Source organism: Oncorhynchus clarkii, chromosome 5 (assembly GCF_045791955.1).
Source record: "Oncorhynchus clarkii lewisi isolate Uvic-CL-2024 chromosome 5, UVic_Ocla_1.0, whole genome shotgun sequence".
In the NCBI taxonomy this organism is placed as follows: Eukaryota; Metazoa; Chordata; class Actinopteri; order Salmoniformes; family Salmonidae; genus Oncorhynchus; species Oncorhynchus clarkii.
In genome coordinates this window covers 79371363-79398015 of record NC_092151.1, presented here as the reverse complement: position 1 = coordinate 79398015, position 26653 = coordinate 79371363, and the positions used below count along the sequence as shown (strand labels likewise).

At 41.4% G+C, this 26653-nt stretch overlaps 1 protein-coding gene across 1 annotated transcript; it reads left to right on the top strand.

The window, feature by feature from the left end:
• Positions 1 to 23061: 23061 nt before the first annotated feature.
• LOC139410239 (forkhead box C1-A-like) lies at positions 23062 to 25243 on the top strand. Its single transcript, XM_071155713.1, has one exon. It carries the CDS (start codon positions 23314 to 23316, stop codon positions 24727 to 24729), a length of 1416 nt encoding a protein of 471 aa, XP_071011814.1. The 5' UTR covers positions 23062 to 23313; the 3' UTR covers positions 24730 to 25243.
• The last annotated feature ends 1410 nt before the right edge of the window (positions 25244 to 26653 follow it).

Below are 26653 nucleotides of genomic sequence, written 5' to 3'. Positions count from 1 at the left end.
CTATTTTTGAGAGTCTGGAAAAACTTCTCGAGTCAGGATATATTTTCAGTGGCCTTCGTCGTCTTGATTGGTCTAAATGAAGGACAGTATATTATGCACTAACTGTTTCTGAAGTGAAGGACCCACTGGGCACAGATGTCAGTTCAACCTCTAATTTTTATTTACATTTGTTTGAGTTGTCAACTATTGTGAACTCAACGGGAAATCCCCCCAAAAATCACAATGTCATTGGGTTCAGGTTAAAAGTTAGTGGGGAAAAAGACGAAACCCACTGGGCACAGACGTCAATTCAACGTCTATTCCATGTTGGTTCAACTTAATTTCATTGAAATGATGTGGAAACAACGTTGATTCAACCAGTGCGTGCTCAGTGGGAATGCCCTTATGTTGATGACTTTTTGCCAATCCAATGGGGTTTCCACGTTGATTCGACGTCATCACATAGATTTTTTGGTTGTTGGTTGAAATGATGTGGAAACAACGTTCAACACGTTTTTGCCCAGTGGGAAAGCACAAACGCTTATGACAATGAAACCACTTTGCCTTATTCTGTTCTCTATTGGCCAACGTTTTCTTCTTCAAAATAAGTTTCAAAACGATTTTAATTATGTGTTTGCTGTCATTACTTGTGCAAACAAATAGCCTATATTTTATGTAACTAGGCCTCTGTTCTGATCTATAAAAGTACATGCACATACACAAAGCTTTTTATAACAAAAATTGCAACAAATTTGCACTTATTGTATACCCTTTTTGAGATTAGCTTAATTTTCCTCGTTGTAAAGTGTTTCAATAAAGCTGATATATTTTCCGCTATACCTGCCTGCTTGTCTCTCAGAAATATAGCATGCTAATTATAGGCTAATCATTGGAATTTACTATTATTATAGGCCTATTATCTTTGTTGATAATTTTTGGAGATTTGTGATTCCTATTAGATTTGAGGCGGTGTAAATTTGATTATTTGGCATTCACAGGCATACTATTTAATAACCAAATTCAACGTCTTTGTTTTGTATGATAACACTTTGTAACGTAAAAAAACGTGCTTAAAGAAGGTGAAGCAAAGGTAAATCAAAAGCGTGGATTCTAGGTCCATTTTAAAACAATCCCATGTAATAACTAGATATAAATGTTGTGGAAAACGAATGATCATTTGAAGAGAAGCATTGTATACTTTGAGCCACGAGGATAATTGTGTAAGGATTTTTATCTTACGGTATAGTAAGAATGGGGGGAAATGAAATAAGGCGACGGCTATACAACTCGCTGCATGTCTTTATCGTAGACAGTGAGCTGCATTATCAATATTTACCCATAGACTTCGTGAGATCAAAGGCAGCTGGTGTTTAATACAATCTAATTTACTTTTTCCGAATAGTTGGTGAGTGTTAAGTAGAGTAGGCCTAGGTCATTTCTATTTACGTAGGCCTACAACAGTCTAGATTGTTTACAAACTCGACTGACGACGTTGGAGACTTAGGAATTTGTGTTGTCTCATTGCGCCATCTACAGCCTGGGCCAGCCTGCCTGGTTCCACAGCGGAAAGTCTTCCGCGTCACCAGACCTCTACCCCCCGGCCTCGTAGCAGATTTTTCAGGATTGCACATTTTTTAAGAACTTGTAAACAAACGAGCTGCAGAGGGCCACATTTATGGAGATGTGACCGCACAGTGTTTTTAGAACGGCAGTAAACAGAACACACGTATAGAGTAAGAAGCTGGGTTATTGGAGAAAAACAGATTAGAGAGAGACAGAGGGGCAGAGAGAGAGAGAGATAGAGGGGAGCGGGGAGAAATGCCCGAAACATTTTCACAAAAGATGCACGGTGGAGAAATCTCCCCGCCATTTCCAGGTTGCTATAATTCTAATAGTTCGCCTAATTTCAGTTTAAATGATAAAACAAGCAAGTATAGTGTAGATAATCATTGTACCATCTAAACCACTACATATTGTATATTGTATTTTCAGCTCTTTGAAGCTGATGTACAAAACTGAAAGTAAAATAAGCAAAAACAAAACTTAAAAACGGGAAGCATAGAAATAGTGCACATAGAACAGATATACTGCCTCTTAGACTTGCTTTCAATGAGAATGATAGATCTATAACTCACCCTTTCTATATGCATTTTGTTGGATCACCAGAAAAGTTACATATTGCAGCTTTAAGTGGATAAATTATTTGAGTTTTCTGTTTGTGTACAAATACATCAACATTAACGATAACAATACATTAGCAGCAGATTTGGGATGCTCATTCTGTCTATGTCTCTGTCTTTCTCTCTCTCACTGGTCTGTGTGGTCTCTGTGATAGTTACAATTCATGTTGAATAAAACTGCAAAGAGAAACACTCATGCACGCATGTACACACACACAATACATCAGCTCCAAAAATATACCTTTTTCTGTTGGATATATTATGATGGGTTTGGTTGTTCCACTGCTGATTGACATGTAGGCCTACTTTTAAGGTGGAAGACTGAAATAAAATGGACTATGGCTCCATCTAGTGGCCATCCTACCAGTTTGAGATCAAATCATCAAATCAAATTGTATTCATTACATGCCTAATAAACAACAGGTGTGGATGGACTAACAGTGAAATGCTTACTTATGGGGCCTTCCCAACAATGCAGTGAGAAAGAAAATAGAGAAATCAAAGAAAAGTAAAACACTTAATAATTAAAGTAATAATAGATACACAATTAGTAATGATAACTTGGCTATATACACTGGGTACCAGTACAGAGTCAATGTGCAGGGGTACGAGGTCATTGAGGTAGATATGTACAAACAACTAGGAATAAAGTGCCAGATAATAAACAGTAGCAGCAGCGTATGTGATGAGTCAAAAAAGTTAGTGCAAAAAGGGTCAATGCAGATAGTTAAATAGTTTACCAAATATCTGCCCAAACTAACTATTTGCAGTCTTATGGATTGGGGGTAGAAGCTGTTCAGGGTTCTGTTGGTTCCAGACTTGGTAAATGGTACTGCTTCCCATGCAGTAGCGGAGAGAACAGTCTATGCCTTGGGTAGCTGGAATCTTTGAACATTTCTAGGGCCATCCTCTGACACCGCATGGTATAGAGGTCCTGGATAGCCGGGAGCTCGACCCCATTGATGTACTGGGCCTTAAGCACTACCTTCTGTAGCACCTTGCAATTGTTAGCCAGCATACAAAATGGTGATGCAGTCAGTCAAGATGAGCTATTTGAGGATCTGAGGGCCCATGCCAAATCTTTTCAGTCTCCAGAAGGGAAAGAGGTATTGTCGTGCCCTCTTCACAACTGTGTTGGTGTGTTTGGACCATGATAGATACTTAGTGATATGGACATCTCAGTGATGTGAACAGGGAGTACAGGAGGGGACTAAGCACCCCTGAGGGGCTCCCATGTTGAGGGTCAGCATGGCGATGTGTTGTTGCCTAACCTTACCACCAGGAGGTCCAGGATCCAGTTGCAGAGGGAGGTGTTCATTCACAGAGTCCTTAGCTTAGTGATGAGCTTGGAGGGCACTGTGGTGTGGAAAGCTGAGCTGTAGTCAATTAACAGCATTCTCCTGTAGGTGTTCCTTTTGTCCAAGTGGGAAAGGGAAGAGTGGAGTGCAATAAAGATTGCATCATCTGTGGATCTGTTGGGACGGTATACGTATTGGAGTGGGTCCAGAGTGTCTGGGATAATGGTGTTGATGTGAGCCATTACCAGCCTTTCAAAGCATTTCATGGCTTCAGATGTGAGTGCTACGGGCAGTAGTCATTTAGACAGGTTACCTTGGCGTTCTTGGTCACAGGGACTCTGGTGGTCTGCTTGAAACTTTTAGGTATTACAGACTGGGTCAGGAAGAGTCTGAAAATGTCAGTGAAGACACTTGCCAGCTGGTTAGCCTTGCTGCCTTATGAATGTTAACCTGTTTAACCTTTTCATGTGTGAGTTCCAAATATCTCTAACTGTCCCCCCAGTGTGAGTTTTTCTATGCGCATGATGAATGCACACACTGTTCCAAAATGTGATTGATAAGCAACAGGAGAGTTAACCCGTGCTGCTCTCAAACCAAGGCACATCAATTTCAAATGATTTTCAAACAGGTTTTATTTAACAACAGCAAGCACTTCCCCAGTCTCTTTCTTTTACTAGTGTCAGGGGGGGTATACTTCTAAGAAAGCTAGAAGGTGTCAAACTGTATTCACAATCCAGCCAGGCCTACAATGGTAGATATTACTCGTCAGCCTGCCGCTAACTCTAGCAGGCTTGTAACTGCACGTGCATGTCGCTCGCATGTGGCTAGCTTAACGCTTCATTGACAAAATTCTGAAATATCAATCCATGGGAGAGTCAGTATTCAGTGCCACATTTTAAATGAAAAAAAAAGGTTATCTTGCAAATTCAGCAGGCTATGGTGTGAAATAGGCCTTTTTTAGTGTTGCCTATATTTGTATTACTTATCTTTAATGCCGTCTTTGGTGTGCTTCTAAATGCAGGAGCACATTTTTCCCACTCCTATCGCTGCTTCTTCTATCTGTGGAACAGCTTGTTGCGATGTGGCCATAGAAATATAATCCATAGGAGGATTTACAACCTCAAAACCTTTGCAATTTGACTCATGGGAAGGGCTACTCTAGCAATGGCTTGCAGTCTAGACTTGAATGGAAACGGCCATCTATGCATTATATGTCCATGTTTGGTTGCGGCTGTCACTTTGCCTTTTGCAAATTTCAAAATACAATCGCCTAGAAAAAGTACAGTTTGGAAAGCAAATGATGTCATTACTAAATGTGTAATGCGATAGGTATCTTGACATTACTGTTTTTTACACACAAAAGATGTTTAATTCATCAAATATTTCATCATCAAATGACAGCCCGGTTTCATACACTAGACCTAACACCGTAAATGTAAAACCCGAGATACTGAAATTAGTATGATATGTTCCGTTTGGTATTGTTACATAAGACAGATGGTTACTTAAGCCAAAAACAAAAGGAGGGTGGGTAGGTTGGTGTATAACACGAATGTCTAGCACCCCAAAGGTTGCGAGTTCAAGGACAAATTTAGCATTTTAACAACTTTGAACTACTTACTACTTTTTAGCTACTTTGCAACTACTTAGCCATATAGCTAACCCTTCCCCTAACCCTAACCTTTACCCTTTTAGCTAACCCTTCCCCTAACCCAAACATGAACCCTTTAACCTAACTCCTAAACTTAACCCTAACCTTAACCCTAACCCTTAGCCTAGCTAATATTAGCCAACTAACTAATGTTAGCCACATAGTTAACATAATCATACATTTGCAAATTTGTAACATATTATACGAAATGGGTGATGGCAATCCACAAATTAATACAGTCCATACGAAACTTAACATATTATACTAAAAGAAGATTCACTGATTTACATGCAGAATAATATGAAATGCTCTTGAGTCCAGGTTGAAAATGAAGTGGATGATGACAATCTTTGAGAGAGGGAGGGTATCTGATTTCATTGGTCCTCAACTCATGGCTCAGACACTATATTCAGGATAAATTGAGTTAGCACCAAAGTTAGCCTGCCTCGGAGCGGGTTAGCTATGAATGATTCGTACCTGGCTAAAAGGTGAGAGACTTTTGTGATACTGGTTATCTCGAGTTGAACCCATCTATTTTGTGATGTGCACCAGGCCCTCCTGTAGCAAAGCACCCCCACACCATGATGCTGCCACCCCCGTGCTTCACGGTTGGGATGGTGTTCTTCGGCTTGCAAGCCTCCCCCTTTGTCCTCCAAACATAACGATGGTCCTTATGGCCAAGCAGTTCTATTTTTGTTTCATCAGACCAGAGGACATTTCTCCAAAAAGTACGATCTTTGTCCCCATGTGCAGTTGTAAACCGTAGTCTGGCTTTTTTTATTGCGGTTTTGGAGCAGTGGCTTCTTCCTTGCTGAGCGCCCTTTAAGGTTATGTCGATATAGGACTCGTTTTATTGTGGATATAGATAATTTTGTACCTGTTTCCTCCAACATCTTCACAAGGTCCTTTGCTGTTGTTCTGGGATTGATTTGCACTTTTCGTACCAAAGTACATTAATCTCTAGGAGACAGAACGCGTCTCCTTCCTGACCGGTATGACGGCTACGTGGTCCCATGGTGTTTATACTTGCGTACTATTGCTTGTACAGATGAATGTGGTACCTTTGGAAATTGCTCCCAAGGATGAATCAGACTTGTGGAGGTCTACAATCTTTTTTCTGAAGTCGTGGCTGATTTCTTTTGATTTTCCCATGATGCCAAGAAAAGAGGCACTGAGTTTGAAGGTAGGCTTTGAAATACATCTACAGATACACCTCCAATTGACTCAAAGGATGTCAATTAGCCTATCAGAAGCTTCTAAAGCCATAACATAATTTTCTGTAATTTTCCAAGCTGTTTAAAGGCACAGTCAACTTAGTGTATGTAAACTTCTGACCCACTGGAATTGTGATACAGTGAATCATAAGTGAAATAATCTGTCTGTAAACAATTGTTGGAAAAATTACTTGTGTCATGCACAAAGTAGATGTCCTAACCAACTTGACAAAACTATAGTTTGTTAATTAACAAGAAATTTGTGGAGTGGTTGAAAAACTAGTTTAATTGACTCCAACCTAAGTGTATGTAAACTTCCGACTTCAGCTGTATATACAATATACAGTGCCTATAGAAAGTCTATAACCCCCTTGGATTTCTTCACATTTTATTGTGTTACTAAAAGGGATTCAAATGTATTAAATTGTCATTTTTTGTCAACGATCTACACAAAATATTCTACAATGTCAAAGTAGAAGAAAAATGCTACATTTTTTAAAGATGAATAAAAACCATCAATATACAGTTGCATGAAAAGTTTGTGAACTCTGGAATGACCTGGATTTCTGCATTGATTGCTCATAAAATGTGGTCTGATCTTCATCTAAGTCTTAATAATAGACAAACACAATCTGACTAAACTAATAACACACAAACAGTTGTACTTTTCAAATTTTTATTGAAGACATTGAGAAATCATTCACAGTGCATGCTGGAAAAAGTAAGTGAACCCTTGAATTTAGTAACTTGTAGATCCTCCTTTAGCAGCAACAACCTCCGCCAAATATTTCCTGTAGCTGCTTATAAGACTTGCACAACGTTGAGGAGGCATTTTGTTACATTCCTCCCTACAAATCTGTTTCAGTTCATCAGTATTTCTGGGTTGTCTTGATTGCACAGCCCTCTTCAGGTCATGCCACAGCATCTCAATTGGGTTAAGGTCAGGACTCTGCCATGCCAAAACAGGAATCTTCTTCATTTTCAGCCATTCTTTAGTTCATTTACTTGTATGCTTTGGGTCATTTTCTTGTTGCATCACCCAACCTCTCTTAAGCTTGAGATCATGGACTGCTGCCCAGACATTCTCCTGTAAAATGTTTGATACACTTTTGAATTCATTGTTCCCTCAATCAAATCAAATCAAATGTATTTATATAGCCCTTCTTACATCAGCTGATATCTCAAAGTGCTGTACAGAAACCCAGCCTAAATCCCCAAACAGCAAGCAATGCAGATGTAGAAGCACGGTGGCTAGGAAAAACTCCCTAGAAAGGCCAAAAACCAAGGAGAAACCAAGAGAGGAACCAGGCTATGAGGGGTGGCCAGTCTTCTTCTGGCTGTGCCGGGTGGAGATTATAACAGAACATGGCCAAGATGTTCAAATGTTCATAGATGACCAGCAGGGTCAAATAATAATAATCACAGTGGTTGTCGAGGGTGCAGCAAGTCAGCACCTCAGGAGTAAATGTCAGTTGGCTTTTTATAGCCGATCATTAAGAGTATCTCTACCGCTCCTGCTGTCTCTAGAGAGTTGAAAACAGCAGGCCTGGGACAGGTAGCACGTCCGTTTAACAGGTCAGGGTTCCATAGCCGCAGGCAGAACAGTTGAAACTGGAGCATCAGCACGGCCAGGTGGACTGGGGACAGCAAGGAGTCATCATGCCAGGTAGTCCTGAGGCATGGTCCTAGGGCTCAGGTCCTCCGAGAGAGAGAAAGAAAGAGAGAAATAGAGAATTAGAGAGAGCATACTTAAATTCACACAGGACACCGGATAAGACAGGAGAAGTACTCCAGATATAACAAACTGACTCTAGCCCCCCGACACATAAACTACTGCAGCATAAATACTGGAGGCTGAGACAGGAGGGGTCAGGAGACACTGTGGCCCCATCCGATGATATCCCCGGACAGGGCCAAACAGGAAGGATATAACCCCACCCACTTTGCCAAAGCACAGCCCCCACCCCACTAGAGGGATATCTTCAACCACCAACTTATCATCCTGAAACAAGGCCGAGTATAGCCCACAAAGATCTCCGCCACGGCACAACCCAAGGGGGGGCGCCAACCCAGACAGGAAGATCACGTCAGTGACTCTACCCACTCAAGTGACGCACCCCTCCTAGGGACGGCATGAAAGAGCACCAGTAAGCCAGTGACTCAGCCCCTGTAATAGGGTTAGAGGCAGAGAATCCCAGTGGAGAGAGGGGAACTTGCCAGGCAGAGACCGCAAGGGCGGTTCGTTTCTCCAGAGCCTTTCCCTTCACCTTCACACTCCTGGGCCAGACTACACTCAATCATATGACCCACTAAAGAGAGGAGTCTTCAGTAAAGACTTAAAGGTTGAGACCAAGTCTGCGTCTCTCACATGGGTAGGCAGACCATTCCATAAAAATGGAGCTCTATGGGAGAAAGCCCTGCCTCCAGCTATTTGCTTAGAAATTCTAGGGACAATTAGGAGGCCTGCGTCTTGTGACCGTAGCGTACGTGTAGGTATGTACGGCAGGACCAAATCAGAAAGATAGGTAGGCGCAAGCCCATGTAATGCTTTGTAAGTTAGCAGTACAACCTGGAAATCAGCCCTTGCCTTAACAGGAAGCCAGTGTAGGGAGGCTAGCACTGGAGTAATATGATCCATTTTTTTTCGTCATTTAGTTCTAGTCAGGATTCTAGCAGCCGTATTTAGCACTAACTGAAGTTTAATTAGTGCTTTATCCGGGTAGTCGGAAAGTAAAGCATTGCAGTAGTCTAACCTAAAAGTAACAAAAGCATGGATTACATTTTCTCCATCATTTTTGGACAGAAAGTTTCAGATTTTTGCAATGTTATGTAGATGGAAAAAAGCTGTCCTTGACACAGTCTTGATATGTTCATCAAAAGAGAGATTAGGGTCCAGAGTAACTCCGAGGTCCTTCACAGTTTTATTTGAGACGACTGTACAACCATCAAGATTAATTGTCAGATTCAACAGAAGATCTCTTTGTTTCCTGGGACCTAAATCAAGAATCTCTAAAAGTAGAAAGTTTGCAGCCATCCACTTCCTTATGTCTGAAACAGGCTTCTAGCGAGGGCAATTTTGGGGCTTCACCATGTTTCATTGAAATGTACAGCTGTGTGTCATCCGCATAGCAGTGAAAGTTAACATTATATTTTCTAATGACATCCCCAAAAGGTAAAATATATAGTGAACACAATAGTGGTCCTAAAACGGAACCTTGAGGAACACCGAAATTTACAGTTGATTTGTCAGAGGACAAACCATTCACAGACACAAACTGATATCTTTCCAACAGATAAGATGTAAACCAGGCCAGAACTTGTCCGTGTAGACCAATTTGGGTTTCCAATCTCTCCAAAAGAATGTGGTGATCGATGGTATCATAAGCAGCACTAAGGTCTAGGAGCACGAGGACAGACGCAGAGCCTCGGTCTGACTGTAACGGTTTTCTTGAGTCGAACCAAGGAGAGGCGGACCAAAACGCAGCGTGGTTATTATTCATGGTTCTTTAATCAAGAAACTATACATGAATAGACTAACAAAACAAGAAATGTGAAAAAACCAAAACAGCCCTATCTGGTGCAAACACAGAGACAGGAACAATCACCCACAAACCCCAACACCAAACAGGCTACCTAAATATGGTTCCCAATCAGAGACAATGACTAACACCTGCCTCTCATTGAGAACCATATCAGGCCAAACACAGAAACAGACAAACTAGACACACAACATAGAATGCCCACTCAGATCCCACCCTGACCAAACAAAACATAGAAACATACAAAGCAAACTATGGTCAGGGTGTGACACTGACGCCATTAAAAGGTCATTTACCACCTTCACAAGTGCAGTCTCAGTGCTATGATGGGGTCTAAAACCAGACTGAAGTATTTCGTATACATTGTTTGTCTTCAGGAAGGCAGTGAGTTGCTGTGCAACAGCCTTTTCTAAAAATGTTGAGAGGAATGGAAGATTCGATATAGGCCGATAGTTTTTTATATTTTCTGGGTCAAGGTTTGGCTTTTTCAAGAGAGGCTTTATTTTAGTGAGTTTGGTACACATCCGGTGGATAGAGAGCCGTTTATTATGTTCAACATAGGAGGGCCAAGCACAGGAAGCAGCTCTTTCAGTAGTTTAGTTGAAATAGGGTCCAGTATGCAGCTTAACGGTTTAGAGGCCATGATTATTTTCATCATTGTGTCAAGCGATATAGTACTAAAACACTTGAGTGTCTCTCTTGATCCTAGGTCCTGGCAGAGTTGTGCAGACTCAGGACAACTGAGCTTTGGAGGAATACGCAGATTTAAAAACAAGTCCGTCATTTGCTTTCTAATGATCATGATCTTTTCCTCAAAGAAGTTCATGAATTTATTACTGCTGAAGAAAAAGCCATCCTCACTTGGGGAATGCTGCTTTTTAGTTAGCTTTGCGACAGTATCAAAAATAAATTTGGGATTATTCTTATTTTCCTCAATTAAGTTAGAAAAATAGGATGATCAGCAGCAGTGAGGGCTCTTCGATACTGCACGGTACTGTCTAGTCGGAAGACTTCCAGTTTGGTGTGGCACCATTTCCGTTCCAATTTTCTGGAAGCTTGCTTCAGAGCTCGGGTATTTTCTGTTTACTAGGGAGCTAGTTTCTTATGAGAAATGTTTTTAGTTTTTAGGGTGCACCTGCATCTAGGGTATTGCGCAAGGTTAAATTGAGTTCCTCAGTTAGGTGGTTAACTTATTTTTGTCCTCTGACGTCCTTGGGTAGGCAGAGGGAGTCTGGAAGGGCATCAAGGAATCTTTGTGTTGTCTGAGAATTTATAGCACGACTTTTGATGCTCCTTGGTCTGAGCAGATTATTTGTTGCGATTGCAAACGTAATAAAATGGTGGTCCGATATTCCAGGATTATGAGGAAAAACATTAAGATCCACAACATTTATTTCAAGGGACAAAACTAGGTCCAGCGTATGACTGTGACAATGAGTAGGTCCAGAGATATGTTGGACAAAATCCACTGAGTCGATGATGGCTCCAAAAGCCCTTTGGAGTGGGTCTGTGGACTTTTCCATGTGAATATTAAAGTCACCAAAAATTTGAATTTTATCTGCCATGACTACAAAGTCCGATAGGAATTCATGGAACTCAGTGAGGAAGGCTGTATATGGCCCAGGAGGCCTGTAAACAGTAGCTATAAAAAGTGATTGAGTAGGCTGCAGATTTCATGACTAGAAGCTCAAAAGACGAAAACGTCATTTTTTTCTTTGTAAATTGAAATTTGCTATCGTAAATGTTAGCAACACCTCCTCCTTTGCAGGATGCACGGGGGATATGGTCACTAGTGTAACCAGGAGGTGAGGCCTCATTTAACACAGTAAATTCACCAGGCTTAAGCCATGTTTCAGTCAGGCCAATCACATCAAGATTATGATCAGTGATTAGTTAATTGACTATAACTGCCTTTGAAGTGAGGGATCTAACATTAAGTAGCCCTATTTTGAGATGAGGTATCACAATCTCTTTCAATAATGGCAGGAATGGAGGAGGTCTTTATCCTAGTGAGATTGCTAAGGCGAACACCGCCATGTTTAGTTTTGCCCAACCTAGGTCGAGGCACAGACACGGTCTCAATGGGGATAGCTGAACTGACTACACTGACTGTGCTAGTGGCAGACTCTACTAAGATGGCAGGCTGGCTAACAGCCTGCTACCTGGCCTGCACCCTATTTAATTGTGGAGCTAGAGGAGTTACAGCCTGTCTCTGTTGGTAGATAAGATGAGAGCACCCCTCCAGCTAGGATGGAGTCCGTCACTCCTCAGCTTGGTCCTGTTTGTGGGTGAGTCCCAGAAAGAGGGCCAATTATCTACAAATTCTATTTTCTGGGAGGGGCAGAAAATAGTTTTCAACCAGCGATTGAGTTGTGAGACTCTGCTGTAGAGCTCATCACTCCCCCTAACTGGGAGGGGGCCAGAGACAATTACTCGATGCCGACGACACATCTTTCTAGCTGATGTTGCGCTTGGTGATCTCTGACTGTTTCATCCTAACATCGTTGGTGCCGACGTGGATAACAATATCTCTATACTCTCTACACTCGCCAGTTTTAGCTTTAGCCAGCTCCATCTTCAGATTAGCCTTAACGTCGGTAGCCCTGCCCCCTGGTAAACAGTGTTTGATCGATGGGTGATTCTTTTTACTGCAGGTAATGGAGTCACCAATGACTAGGGTTTTCAACCTGTCAGAGCTAATGGTGGGAAGCTTCGGCGTCTCAGACCCCATAACGGGAGGAGTAGAGACAAGAGAAGGCTCGGCCTCAGACTCCTACTCGCTGCTTAATGGGGGAAACCGGTTGAAAGTTTCTGTCGGCTGAATGAGCGACACCGGTTGAGCATTCCTACAGCATTTCCCTCAATAAGCCATGAGAAAGTTGTCCGGCTGCGGGGAATGTGCGAGGGGATTTATACTACTATCTGTACTTACTAGTGGCACAGACGCTGTTTCATCCTTTCCTACACTTAAATTACCATTGCCTAACGATTGCGTCTGAAGCTGGGCTTGCAGCACAGCTATCCTCGCCGTAAGACGATCGTTCTCCTGTATATAATGAGTACAGTGACTGCAATTAGAAGGCATCATGTAAATGTTACTACTTAGCTTCGGCTGGTGGAGGTTCTGACGAACCACGTCCAGATAAAGCATCATGTTAATGTTACTACTTAGCTTCGGCTGGTGGAGGTCCTGACGAACCACGTCCAGATAAAGCATCATGTTAATGTTACTACTTAGCTTCGGCTGGTGGAGGTCCTGACGAACCACGTCCAGATAAAGCATCATGTTAATGTTACTACTTAGCTTCGGCTGGTGGAGGTCCTGTAGAACCACGTCCAGATAAAGCATAATGTTAATGTTACTACTTAGCTTCGGCTGGTGGAGGTCCTGACGAACCACGTCCAGATAAAGCATCATGTTAATGTTACTACTGGTTGGCTGTTGGAGGTCCTGACGAACCACGTCCAGATAAAGCATCATGTTAATGTTACTACTGGTTGGCTGTTGGAGGTCCTGACGAACCATGTCCAGATAAAGCATCATGTTAATGTTACTACTGGTTGGCTGTTGGAGGTCCTGACGAACCACGTCCAGATAAAGCATCATGTTAATGTTACTACTGGTTGGCTGTTGGAGGTCCTGACGAACCATGTCCAGATAAAGCATCATGTTAATGTTACTACTGGTTGGCTGTTGGAGGTCCTGATGAACCATGTCCAGATAAAGCATCATGTTAATGTTACTACTGGTTGGCTGTTGGAGGTCCTGACGAACCATGTCCAGATAAAGCGTCCGGAGTGAAAAAGTTGAATGAAAAAAAGTTGAGTGAGGGAAAAACTAAAAATATAAATGGAAAAAAACGGAAAATTGTCAGGTAGCAAAGTAAGATTGGCAACAAAACGCACAGCAACAGGTAAACAAGTCTGCAAATCAATGATTGCAAGGCGTCCAGGCCCTGAGGCAGCAAAGCAGCCCCAAAACATGATGCTCCCTCCAACAGACTGGTCTGGCCATTCCATGAGGAAAATAAGGTTTTGACTAGAAAGCATACAGCTATTGTCAGATGTGACTTTTTGTAGCAGGTTAGGAAATGTTATAGTGGGTGTAGTGAAATGCTTGTGCTTCTAGTTCCGACAGTGCAGCAATATCTAACAAGTAATATCTACCAATTTCACACAACATGTACCCTATACACACAAATCTAAGTAAAGGAATGGAATTAAGAATATATAAATATATGGACGAGCAATGTCAGAGCGGCATAGACTAAGATACAGTAGAATAGTATTGAATACAGTATATACATATGAGATGAATAATGCACTGAGCTTACGCAGTATGTTAGGATAATTAATTTAGCAGGTTAGGAGAATCTGGTTAAGGTTAGGAAAAGGGTTAGGGTTAGCTAAAATGCTAAAAAAAATCCCTTTTGGTGTCAATTTAAAAAAAAGATGTAACCTTTCTAACCATGACCGGAAAATAACCAGCACTCCTTCGATGGATTGCAGATTGTGTATCCTACAACTGGCCTAGAGGGCTGCATGCTTTCCCTGCCAGATAATCTCTCTCTCTCGCTCGTTTAGCTCCAAACCAATACCAGCCGGCAGACTGCACTGGATGAATTCTTCACACACGGGTGATTGGCAGTTATTTATTTGAAAATCTATTTCAATAGGCTCTTTGGGTTTGTGTATCGGTTTGCGGATATGGGTGTTCTGAATATTTTGGAATCCTGCTGTGCTTAATTAACTTCTTTAATATAAACATAGTTGATGACTGAGTGAAGTGGAATTGCCCACAATGAAATTCACAATCCATGCCGACGAACTGGAGTTTGTTTGAATTGATAAAAGTGATCAAATTGATACAATGATAACATATTGTGAGGAAAAATGTATGTGAATTTCTCAATGGAAGGATGAGAATGTTTTTTGGGCTATATCTACTTAAAAGGTCTAATGCCAAGTTTTTATACAGGAAGACTGCCTGGTTGCTATATGTTTTTAACTGCCATGCATGTGCATCAAAATGGCAATACCTGTAGATGGCACTGTAATGCTTTGTCAGTTTGTGTCATTCCAAAAGCCAAAAACACATGGTGTCTCGCTCTCTCTGTCTCGCTTTCGCTCTCTCTCTCTCTCATCGAATGGAGCAGAATAATCAACCAAATACTTTTGTGTGTGTGTGGTGAGGATGGGGGCCATGTTGTCAAGTGGCCTGTGACTAATGTGGTGAGTGAGGGGGAGATGGGAGGAATGGGAGGTGAGTGAGGAGGGAGGGGAGTGAAGGGAAGGGAGGAAGTAGTGAGGGGGAGGGAGGGAGGAGGGAGGGGGAGGGAGGAGGGAAGAAAGAGTGAGGGGAGGGAGGGAGGAGTGAGGGGAAGGGAGGGAGGAATGAGGGAGAGAGAGGGAGGAGTGATATACAGCATGGGAGGTAGAGGAGACGACAGTGGTGGTGTCAGAGTGGGGCATTTTTAGGTATGTGTGCGTGTGTGCGTGCGTGTCTCTCTCTCTCTAACATTAGAGGGTGCCAAAGTGCTGAGAGAGGTTGTACAGGATCACCTGGGAAGTTTTAATAGAATGCAACATAGGCATTAAAACACATGGTGGCAGTGACGCCTCCCAAGTTGCAGTGGACTCAAGTCCTCAGTGAGATACTTAGCTGGGTCTCTCTTGACATGATCTGGGGGTGAAGGTCATTCTCAGGGAGTTGGTCAACCATGGTTTGCCAGTGCTGTGATAAAATATTGTGGAACATAATGAATTTCAAGAATTTATCTCCACTGTATGTTAGCTAACCAGTCAGTTTTAGAGGATGATTCCATACATTTTACAGATTAACTGCCAATATGCCAACATTCCATTCAAAGAATGCAGTCAATCCGCAGCCAAACACTGGATCAGATCAGTTGTTGATAGGACTTAGATATGTTGTAACTGCAACAAGTACTGATATTGTATCATACGTATAAAAGCAGTCTCAGCTTTCCAAGGAAACAACTAAAAATGTTGACTTTTATGGTCTGTTTACATATATTTTAGAGGCTATGTATACATAACAGTTTCATAAAACCTGTATAAACTGTATTTATGATAACAGTGTTTTCAGAAAGTATTCCTACCCCTTGACTTATTCCACATTTTGTTGTGTTACAGCCTGAATTGAAAATGGATGACATTTTTTTCTGACCAATGTACGCACAATACCCTACAATGAAAAAGTTAAAACATTTAAAAAAAACATTTTTGCTAATTTATTGAAAATGAAATGCATAAATATCTCATTTGCACAAGTATTCACATGCCTACGTCAACCCAGTGTCTGGTGGACAGCAGACTGAACCATGTTTTTCTCTAGGATTTTGCCTGTGCTTAGCTCCATTTAGTTTATTTTTTATCCTGAAAAACTCCCCAGTCCTTAACGACTACAAACATACCCATAACATGATGCAGCCACCACTATGCTTGAAAATATGGAGAGTGGAACTCAGTAATGTGATGTATTGGATTTGCCACAAACAGAACACTGTATTCAGGACAAAAGAGAATTGCTTTGCCACTTTTTTTGCAGTATTACTTTAGTGCCCTGTTGAAAACAGGTGCATGTTTTGAATATTTGTATTCTGTACAGGCTTTCTTCTTTTCAGTCTGCCGGGGCGGCAGGGTAGCCTAGTGGTTAGAGCGTTGGACTAGTAACCAGAAGGTTGCGAGTTCAAACCCCCGAGCTGACAAGGTACAAATCTGTCGTTCTGCCCCTTAACAGGCAGTTAACCCACTGTTCCCAGGCCGTCATTGAAAATAAGAATTTGTTCTTAACTGACTTGCCTGGCTAAATAAAGGTAAAAAATTGTTTTTAAATTAGGTTAGTATTGTGGAGTAACTACAATTTTGTTGATCCATCCTCAGTTTTCTCCTATCACAGCCATTAAACTCACAGCCATTAAACTGTTTTAAAGTCACCATTGGCCTCATGGTGAAATCCCTGAGCAGTTTCCTTTCTCTCCGGCAACTGAGTTAGGAAGGACGGCTGTATCTTTGTAGTGACTGGGTGTGTTGATACACCATCCAAAGTGTAATTAATAACTTTACCATGCTCAAAATTACTTTTTTTTCTCTCCATCTACCAACAGGTGTCCTTCTTTGCGAGGCATTGGAAAACCTTTCTGGTCTTTGTGGTTGAAAGTGTTTGAAATTCACTGAAATTCAGAGGGACCTTAATTAAAGAATATTGTATCTGTGGGGTACAGAGATGAGGTAGTCTTGCCATAACAAAGGAGTTGAATACTTATTGACTCAAGAGATTTCATTCTTTCACTTTTTATTAATTTGTAAACATTTTGAAAAACAGAATTCTATTTTGACATTATGGGGTATTATGTGTAGGCAAGTGAGAAAACCCCCCGAATTTATCAATTTTAATTTCAGGTTGTAACAACACAAAAAGTCAAGGGGTGTGAATACTTTCTGAAGGCACTGTATATGGCAATATTTTAGGTTGACAATTATATTACACAATTTCTGATATCACATGCCTTTGTTTTATTTTCCTGCGTAAGTAAAACAGGATTGGTTTCGATTTATCCTTGACTAATATGGCTGCCATTTTCACTCCATTCTGGAACTTCAAGGATTTATGACATAACCACTTCCCAAATAGGATATGAAACATCATAAGCCAAAACTGTTTAGAATAGCATGAGATTAGCTATAAAACTGCCAATTTTTCTCTCTGCCCCATGGCAATGTGTAGAATTGCAGGAAATTAGCATTAAAACAGAAACATTTTCTCTCAGCCTCCTTGCAAAATATGTAGAATAGTATAAAATTAGCTATGAAGATGCATTTTTTCTCTCTTTGCAACATGACAAAATTGTAGGATGTTAGCTATTTGCCAACCTTGCGGCCTGCAGTACACCACTGGATGGGGGATGGGGGGTTCATGTAGTTCATGACCAAGGCGAATTTAGAGTACTAGAGTATGTTGTAACATTAAAGGCTAAGCAGCTATCATCACCTTGACCTTCATCAACACCCATACTATTTTTCTGTCACTATTATGTACCTTTTGTCCTTAACAAAGGAGGAGCCACCCATGTATAACGTTAGTTTAGAACTAGTTTGCAGCCCTCTTGACTAGTTTGAGAGATTCCTGTGGTTGTAAATTGCTCCTGGCCACCCACGTTGTGCATCCAGCCTACTTCTCTTGACTGACCCCATGCATCATGGCCATTACATTGAGAGTCGTGTGAGTTGAGAAAACAAATCAAACAAACATTCCCCCAATAAAAAGGAATACGAGAATATTATCTTTAATACATTCTGTTATTACAGGCAATGTTGTGATTTCAGAGAGAGATGGCACCATAGAAACAGACTTAGGTTTACAGCCCCTGATGTGACGCTCCTTGACACTGTAGTCCAGCGTTCCCCAAACTCGGTCCTCGGGACACCAAGGGGTGCACGTTTTGGGTTTTGCCCTAACACGACACAGCTTAATCAAAAATGATCAAAGCTTGGTGATTAGTTGATTATTTGAATCAACTGTGTAGTGTTAGAGCAACAATCTAAACTTAGATACCTTGGGTTCCCGAGGACCGAGTTTGGGAGGCCTACCTTTCCTACCTTTGGGGATTTTTGGAACTTGCTTCCATCTTTTCATTGAGGAGGGAGGGTGAACTGAAGTCCCATGGACCCAACATTTTCAGATAAGAATGAGCTTCCAAAAATCACCATCACTTATTTTCTGGCTTTTCTATAATGTTTCATTGGATCACTTTGTGGAGGTTTGAGTAGTAACCTAATTGATGTGCAAAATAGCTCAATCCGTTCATCAGACACTTCTGCCTATGCGCAATTAGCCTAGGGACGATGTTACTCCATTAAGGACATGCAGGCCCTTGGCATTTATGGTCGCCAGGGGGCGCTAGGTGCCAACGAACCGCTGGCCCTCATAGCAGGTGGCTTGGCCAGTGGCTAGTGTTGAACGGTTTCCTTGTCATCGTAATGCTGGTCTTCACGACTCCCTCAGTACTTATGAAAGAATGCCGACAAGGTCAATACACTGCGTCGCGTTGGTATATTTTACATATTTCTCTGTCTCACTGTTCACCCTCTTTGGCTAATCTGTTCACCTTCTTTGGCTAATTCCCAATCTGGCCCTCAAACCATCATGTTCACCTAATAATCCCCAGTTTACAATTCTCATTCATCCCCCTCCTCTCCCCTGTAACTATTCCCCAGGTCGTTGCTGTAAATAAGAACGTGTTCTCAGTCAATTTACCCGGTAAAATAACGGATAAATAATAAAAATAAAATCTAGACTAACATACCACGTCTATTTATTTGAACTTTTATGATTTAGTTCTGGGAACCCTTCCACCGTTTTAGTTCTAAAATGTAGGAAGGTAACAGACTAGTAAAATGTGATTCATCACTACAATTATCCCGAGACACGAGCAGTAGTCAGTGGCAAATTCCTTCGACTTTTAGCTCCAAAAGTCTGTCAATGCCAGCGAAATATTTCAATTTACACCATTACATCAATCTTCTAAATTGTAAAAGGAATGTTTTTCAACATAGCCTATATTATTGATAATATCGTAAAAAATTGTACGTGAATTTTCACAGAAAAAAAACAAGTAAATTCGATTCTACACAGAAAAAATATATAGCATATATATGTTATATTTATTGAATGAAATAATAACAGCGCCATATATATTTTATGTGCAAAATAAATTCAAATATAGGCCATGTCAATAAAAACAAATGGACACAATATCATTGTTTTCTAAATTGTACCCATGTTTTGTAGGAAACGGGACTGTAGGACTACCGGGGACTATCTATTTTTTAAATATTTTTTAAATCCAACCAAATATGAATTCATAATTTAGCAATTTACTATTTAAAAAACGGTTTCTAAGTTTATACAATTCATCAAGTAATGTATTGTATAACATTTATCATAATTTACCTAATATCTCTCTCTCTCTCTCTCTCAATTTCAATTTAATTTCAATTTGAGGGCTTTATTGGCATGGGAAACATGTGTTTACATTTGCCAAAGCAAGTGAAATAGATAATTAACAAAAGTGAAATAAACAATAGAACAGCAAACATACACTCGCAGAAGTTCCAAAAGAATAAAGGCATTACAAATGTCATATCATGTCTGTATACAGTGTTGTAATGATGTGCAAATAGTTAAAGTACAAAAGGGAAAATAAATAAACATAAATATGGGTTGTATTAACAATGGTGTTTGTTCTTCACTGGTTTCCCTTTTCTTGTCTCTCAATTCAATTCAATTCCAATTCAATTTAAGGGCTTTATTGGCATGGAAAACATATGTTAACATTGCCAAAGCAAGTAAACTAGATAATAAACAAAAGTGAAAAAAAATCTAATGAACAGTAAACATTACACTCACAAAAGTTCCAAAAGATTAAATACATTACAAATGTCATATTATGTGCAAATAGTTAGAGAAAGAAAGGGAAAATAAATAAACATAAATATGGGTTGTATTTACAATGGTGTTTGTTCTTCACTGGTTGCCCTTTTCTTGTGGCAACAGGTTACATATCTTGCTGCTGTGATTGCACACCTGTATTTCACCCAATAGATTTGGGAGTTTATCAAAATTGGGTTTGTATTCGAATTCTTTGTGGATCTGTGTAATCTGAGGGAAATATGTGTCTTCAATATGGTCATACATTTGGCAGGAGGTTAGGAAATGCAGCTCAGTTTCCATCTCATTTTGTGGGCAGTGTGCACATAGCCTGTCTTCTCTTGAGAGCCATGTCTGCCCATGGTGGCCTTTCTCAATAGCAAGGCTATGCTCACTGAGTCTGCACATTGTCAAAACTTTCCTTCATTTTGGGTCAGTCACAGTGGTCAGGTATTCTGCCACTGTGTACTCTCTGTTTAGGGCCAAATAGCATTCTAGTTTGCTCTGTTTTTTTGTTCATTATTTCCAATGGGTGAAGTAATTATCTTTTTGTTTTCTCTTGATATGGTTGGGTCTAATTGTGTTGCTGTCCTGGGGTTCTGTGAGATCTGTTTGTGAGCAGAACTCCATGAATAGCTAGCTTGCTTGGGGGACTCTTCTCTAGGTTCATCTCTCTGTAGGTGATGGCTTTGTTATGGAAGGTTTGGGAATCGCGTTGGCATCGGCCTAATTCTGCTTTGCATGCATTATTTGGTGTTTTATGTTGTACACTGAGGATATTTTTTGCAGATTTCTGCATGCAGTGTCTCAATTTGGTGTTTGTCCCATTTTGTGAATTCTTGGTTTTAATTGTTTTTATTACATGCCAGTGTTTACTGTCCCGGGCATCTCGCCTCTACTTCCCGCCCCTCAGTTCCCACACAATAACACTGCTGTGACAGTTATTTAGATAGTCGATTGTAGATAGTATTTGCTACTATTTGGCTACTGATAGCCTACCTACTAATAATACTAATAGGCATACTAATAAAATAACTGAGACGGTCTAAAAATGCATTCACAATTGCAATGATATCCTCAAACACCATAGCCTATGATGAGTGTTGGATAATAAATAAGCCTAGGCCTAAATTCGAAAAAAGAAAGAATTCGGTCATGTGTTGTTATACCAAAATTCACATAGGCCAACAACAATTATTACTTGCCGACAAAAGATGTTAAATCTCCTAGCCTAATGTCTAATACAGGGATGGAACCTGCCTCGTTTTTAACATTAGTTAAACATTCTGCCTGAGAAAGTGCGTGATGCCTTACGAGCAAAAGCTGGAGGAATTTTGATAGCATTGTTAGCACCTTTGGACTGAGACTGACACATGCAAGGTCTCCGTGCGCTCCGTTTGGTCCCACTAAAATCGCATTCCCTCTCACACCACGTCAACCTTTCTCACCTTGGCCGTTTCTTCTTCCTCGGCCAAATGATCTTAATTTAACCTTTAATTAGCTTGCGCATTCCGCCCTCTCGAGCTGCCCGGGCCGGGAGGGGAGCATGCGCTTTTATCTCGCGCTGGGTGTTTATTTAAAGTTTAAACTGCAGTTTATGTTGATGAACTCAGCGTAGCGGAACCAAACGGCAGAGGAGAACACTGATTTCAACGCATGTTTGTGCTGATAAAAACTAGTTTGCCTTTTGATTCTTGTAGGCTCATATGTGGTAGGCCGATAGTGAGATCAAAGTGTATTCTTCATTTGGCTAGAAATAATATAGGCCTATATTACATTTTGATCATGAAGGCCTGTTATTAAAAAAAGCCTGTTTCACGCAATGACAGTAACAAGGTAGTAAAATAATAATCTCTCCTCCAGATTATAGCTGGTGATTTACATAATGTGGAATCTCTGACACCTCTCCATCTGTTGCGCCGTGCCCATCAGAAAAGATTACGGCACCGACCACATGTAGGGCCCATTCTTTTAGTCAACATTTGATTTTGTGCTTTGAATAAATTAAATTAAATGAATGTGTATCTTATTTTGCATTGTTGTTGTTGATTGTATAATGTTTTATAAACCCATTTTTAACGGATGAGATTGAGAAATTAAAGTAACAATCGTGTAGCCTACCTTTCAGTTTTGTGTGTAGGCTAGTTCATCCATAATGTTACAGAGAAAAACGAATTAAAATAAACCTTTATCCGGTTTAATATTCAATTTAGGATAATTATAATAATGCACATAAATAGGCAATTTATTTTAATTGTATTTATAAAGAAGTCATTCATTTCAAATGAGGTGATGCGATTGAAGACTTCTTCAAATTTTACGTTATAGTCCTTACACGATTTCATGTGCCCACATTTTAACACATATGATAGGGTATCTGAAAGTTTTTGATAAACTGCTAATATTAAGGAATAGATGTTAATATTTTAATGGTTTAATATAGCCGAAACCATTGGCATTGAGCAATATTAGTCATACAGCCCTTCAAATCATTTTATGGGAGCAGGGAGTTCCTCATACCTCTCCTTATTTAATTTCTGTGTATGTGTGTGTGTGTGTGTGCGTGTGTTTGTGTGTGTGTGTGTGTGTGTGTGGCCAACACCACTTGGAAGGCTTTTTGACTGCTGTAACTTTGCTTTCTTTCGTGCACGCTCGGGTTGAGCTCCCATCCTATTAGATGTTGGAACGCATTCGGGGAGGAGCAGCCACAGGCCAAAACGTGAACAGAGTTAAAAAAAAGTGTCTCTGTAGTGACGGATGCTTGAGCCGTAGTTTTCCCAATGTTCGACACAGTAGACTGTGCGCAGCCTTCACTCCAGTCATCCTGGCGAGCCGTGGCTTAGGCTAAACATACTTCCCCAAACTCCCTTTGTAACACACAGAAAATAAAGGAAAGGAGGCTGAGGAGGAAACTGGAGCTACCCATCTCCGTGCTGCTGAAGCTTTTGGGAGAGTTCTTTATTATTTAAACTTTACGGGACGAAGGCGAGGAGGAGATAATGCAGGCGCGCTACTCCGTCTCCAGCCCCAACTCTCTGGGCGTCGTGCCTTACATTAGCAGTGACCAGAGCTACTACCGGGCAGCGGCGGGTGGAGGGTACACCGGGATGCCAGCTCCCATGAGTATGTACTCTCACGCAGCCCAAGACCAGTACCAGGCCAGCATGGCGCGTGCGTACGGACCGTACACCCCGCAACACCAGCCCAAGGACCTGGTCAAACCTCCGTACAGCTACATCGCCCTTATCACCATGGCGATACAGAACTCACCGGACAAGAAGGTGACCCTAAACGGGATTTATCAGTTTATCATGGAGAGGTTCCCATTCTACCGAGACAACAAGCAGGGCTGGCAGAACAGCATCCGCCACAACCTGTCCCTCAACGAGTGCTTTGTCAAAGTGGCCCGGGACGATAAGAAGCCCGGCAAAGGCAGCTACTGGACTCTGGACCCGGACTCCTATAACATGTTCGAGAACGGCAGCTTCCTGAGGCGTCGCAGACGGTTCAAGAAGAGTAATGTTCAAAAGGACAAGGATGACAGGCAAGGCAGGGACCTGTCAGGGAGAGGAGCACCGGATATGGAGAACGAGCAGCCCGTGCAGGGCTCACAGCCCGTGCGCATCCAGGACATAAAGACTGAGAACGGGACCTCTACTCCACCACAGGCCGAGTCCCCCAGCCTGCCTGTGCCCAAGATAGAGAGTCCTGGCAGCAGCAGTAGTATGTCCACCGGTAGCCCTCACAGTGTGCCCTCTGCCCGGTCCCTCTCCATGGAGGGCCCCGAGCATCACCACCACGCACAGGCCGCGGCGCAAGGCTTCAGTGTGGACAACATCATGACCTCAGTCCGGGGGTCGCCTCAGGGCACCACGGAGCTCACGTCCCCTCTTATCGCATCTTCTAGGACAGGTATAACCCCCTCTCTATCTCTTAACTATTCCCCTAACCAGACGTCTGCTTACAACTCACCAAACTGCAACCAGAACTCAATATCTACAAACTCTAACGCGACGTACCATTGCAACATGCAAGCCATGAGCTTGTACGCCGGGGAACGAGGAGGCCACCTTGCGCCCGTAGACACCGTGGACGAGACTCTGCCCGATTACTCCATCACCACTACGGCCACATCCCCGCTCGGGCATGGCAACCTGAGTGCGGGACAGGACAGTGGTCACCACGCGAACCAGGGCCGACTTGCGTCCTGGTACGGAGACCTGGGACACCTGGGCACAAGCTACCCGGCACAGCAACAGAACTTCCACTCGATGCGAGAGATGTTCGAGTCTCAACGGATTGGTTTGAATAGCTCTCCGGTTAACGGAAGTAATAGCTGTCAGATGGCCTTCCCCTCCGGTCAATCCATCTACCGTACCTCCGGAGCTTTCGTTTATGACTGCGGCAAGTTCTGAAAATAACAAAAACAAAAATGTTTTTTTAAACGAATAACTTTAATATATATATTTCCTTATTTTTGTACTTTAACCTCCCTCATTCCGGTCCTTTATTCATCCCCAAATGGACTAAACAGAATGAGAGTGGTGAGATTTGTTCTGGTGTGTATGACAGACAAAGGCGCGTGTTACAACATCGAATAACACGTAAGTTTTTATCTCTCTCACTTTGGGAACTTTGTTTTTAAAGAGTGTTGCTTTAACATCCAACATGTTATTAACTTGTTATTCACTGTAAATTGCATATAGTAATTTATTATAGAAAGTAAGGGAGTATAGTTGGATGTTGTGGACCAACCACCAAAAAAGTGTTTCCAAATTGAGGTGCCTTAAATTGTGCTACATATTGTTATTTTATGAAATAGGAGGGGGACTTGTATACCGACGTATTCTATATATTTTTGTTCCATATTTGTTGAAATTATTCTGAAGGCATTGCATTGTTTGTCTAATAAATTGACATTCTATTTGATTTAAATTTGTCTGGTTTATTAGCTCTCCGTAGAGGCCCATGGGGTCCGACATGCTTTAGAATAGGGGACACAATGCAAAATAAAAGTTTGGTCTATTATTGCAAAATAAGATTGCATAGTGTCTTCCCTGGTGGTGCTTAGACAAAATTAGTGTTTAGGCCTAATGCTTCAAATCATTTGTGATTTTAAACGGCGGCGGTATATTTGCGTAAACCTCACTCTTCTGTATTTATAATGTAATATCTAAAACACAAACTATTGCACAACACACCCCACACAGTGTTGATAAGATTTACGGTGGCTATTTGGAGTAATAAAGGGGTTCTGTTTCTTGTCTTGATGTTCTGTTCTGGGGCCTTATAACCCTGCTACAATAACCGGGGCACATATGCACACAGTTTTGCCTGGCAGCACACGTTGCAGGACTGTAGTGAAATAAATGTAAAACATATACAGTTTAAACGATGTGACAATCTTATGAGTTCTGGAGTTATGTCTAGGTACTTATAGGTAGGTGTATTTAATATTACATCGTAAAGCAATACAACACACACAAGGCTGCAGCCACTAATGCGATGTTCTGCTGTATTGAGTGTGTTGTAATCTGATAGGATGCTATATACAGGCTTGCTGCTGGGCTGGTAGTGTATTATGCAATATACTCAGTGTGTATGATATATGTCCGTGTAATTGTTAGTTATTCTTGTAACGGATAGGCTATTGTCGTGGTAACGTAACACATGTTTCAACATACAGTATCTCTCCTTAGGCTATGTGGGATGTGCCATCGAGGAAAGTATGAATGTTGGGTCCAAAACCTCCAAATTAAAATAATGATTAGCAAGTTTTGTTTCTAACTTTAGGACTATCTTCAATACAGGTTGTGCAATATTTGGGCATTTTACTTTCTTATAACAAAGCTAAAATAAAATGTAGGCTACTGAGCCTACTCCTCTGCCTTGGCCATGTTTGTGTAGTCAGCACAAATGAAATGTTCCACTGAGCTACAGCACGCAATCTGAAACAGAGGGGGAGACAGGAGAGGAAGAGAGTAGAGATTTACACAACGAGATTTAGGATTTGTGTAAATAAGAAATCACACTAATTGATATCATGAAATAATTATTGACGAAGGATATGGAGTACATTTGGTGACAACAGAAGTAAGGTATGCATTGCTTGGTTTGTTTTCGCTGAGACGAGACCCTTTGTCAATATCCTCACCTCCAGGCCTTTAGTTTAACAGGTCCTTGATGTAGAGCGAGCCGAGAGCCAAACTTTGTATCACGGCTTATTGATGGAGGGGTAGGTGGCTGTTTACTAGCTCGGTGGTGCCAAGGTATCCGGGTGTTGTTTGGAGTGACCACGTGTGTTTACGGACGCTTAGTTCATACCACGCATGTCTGAAA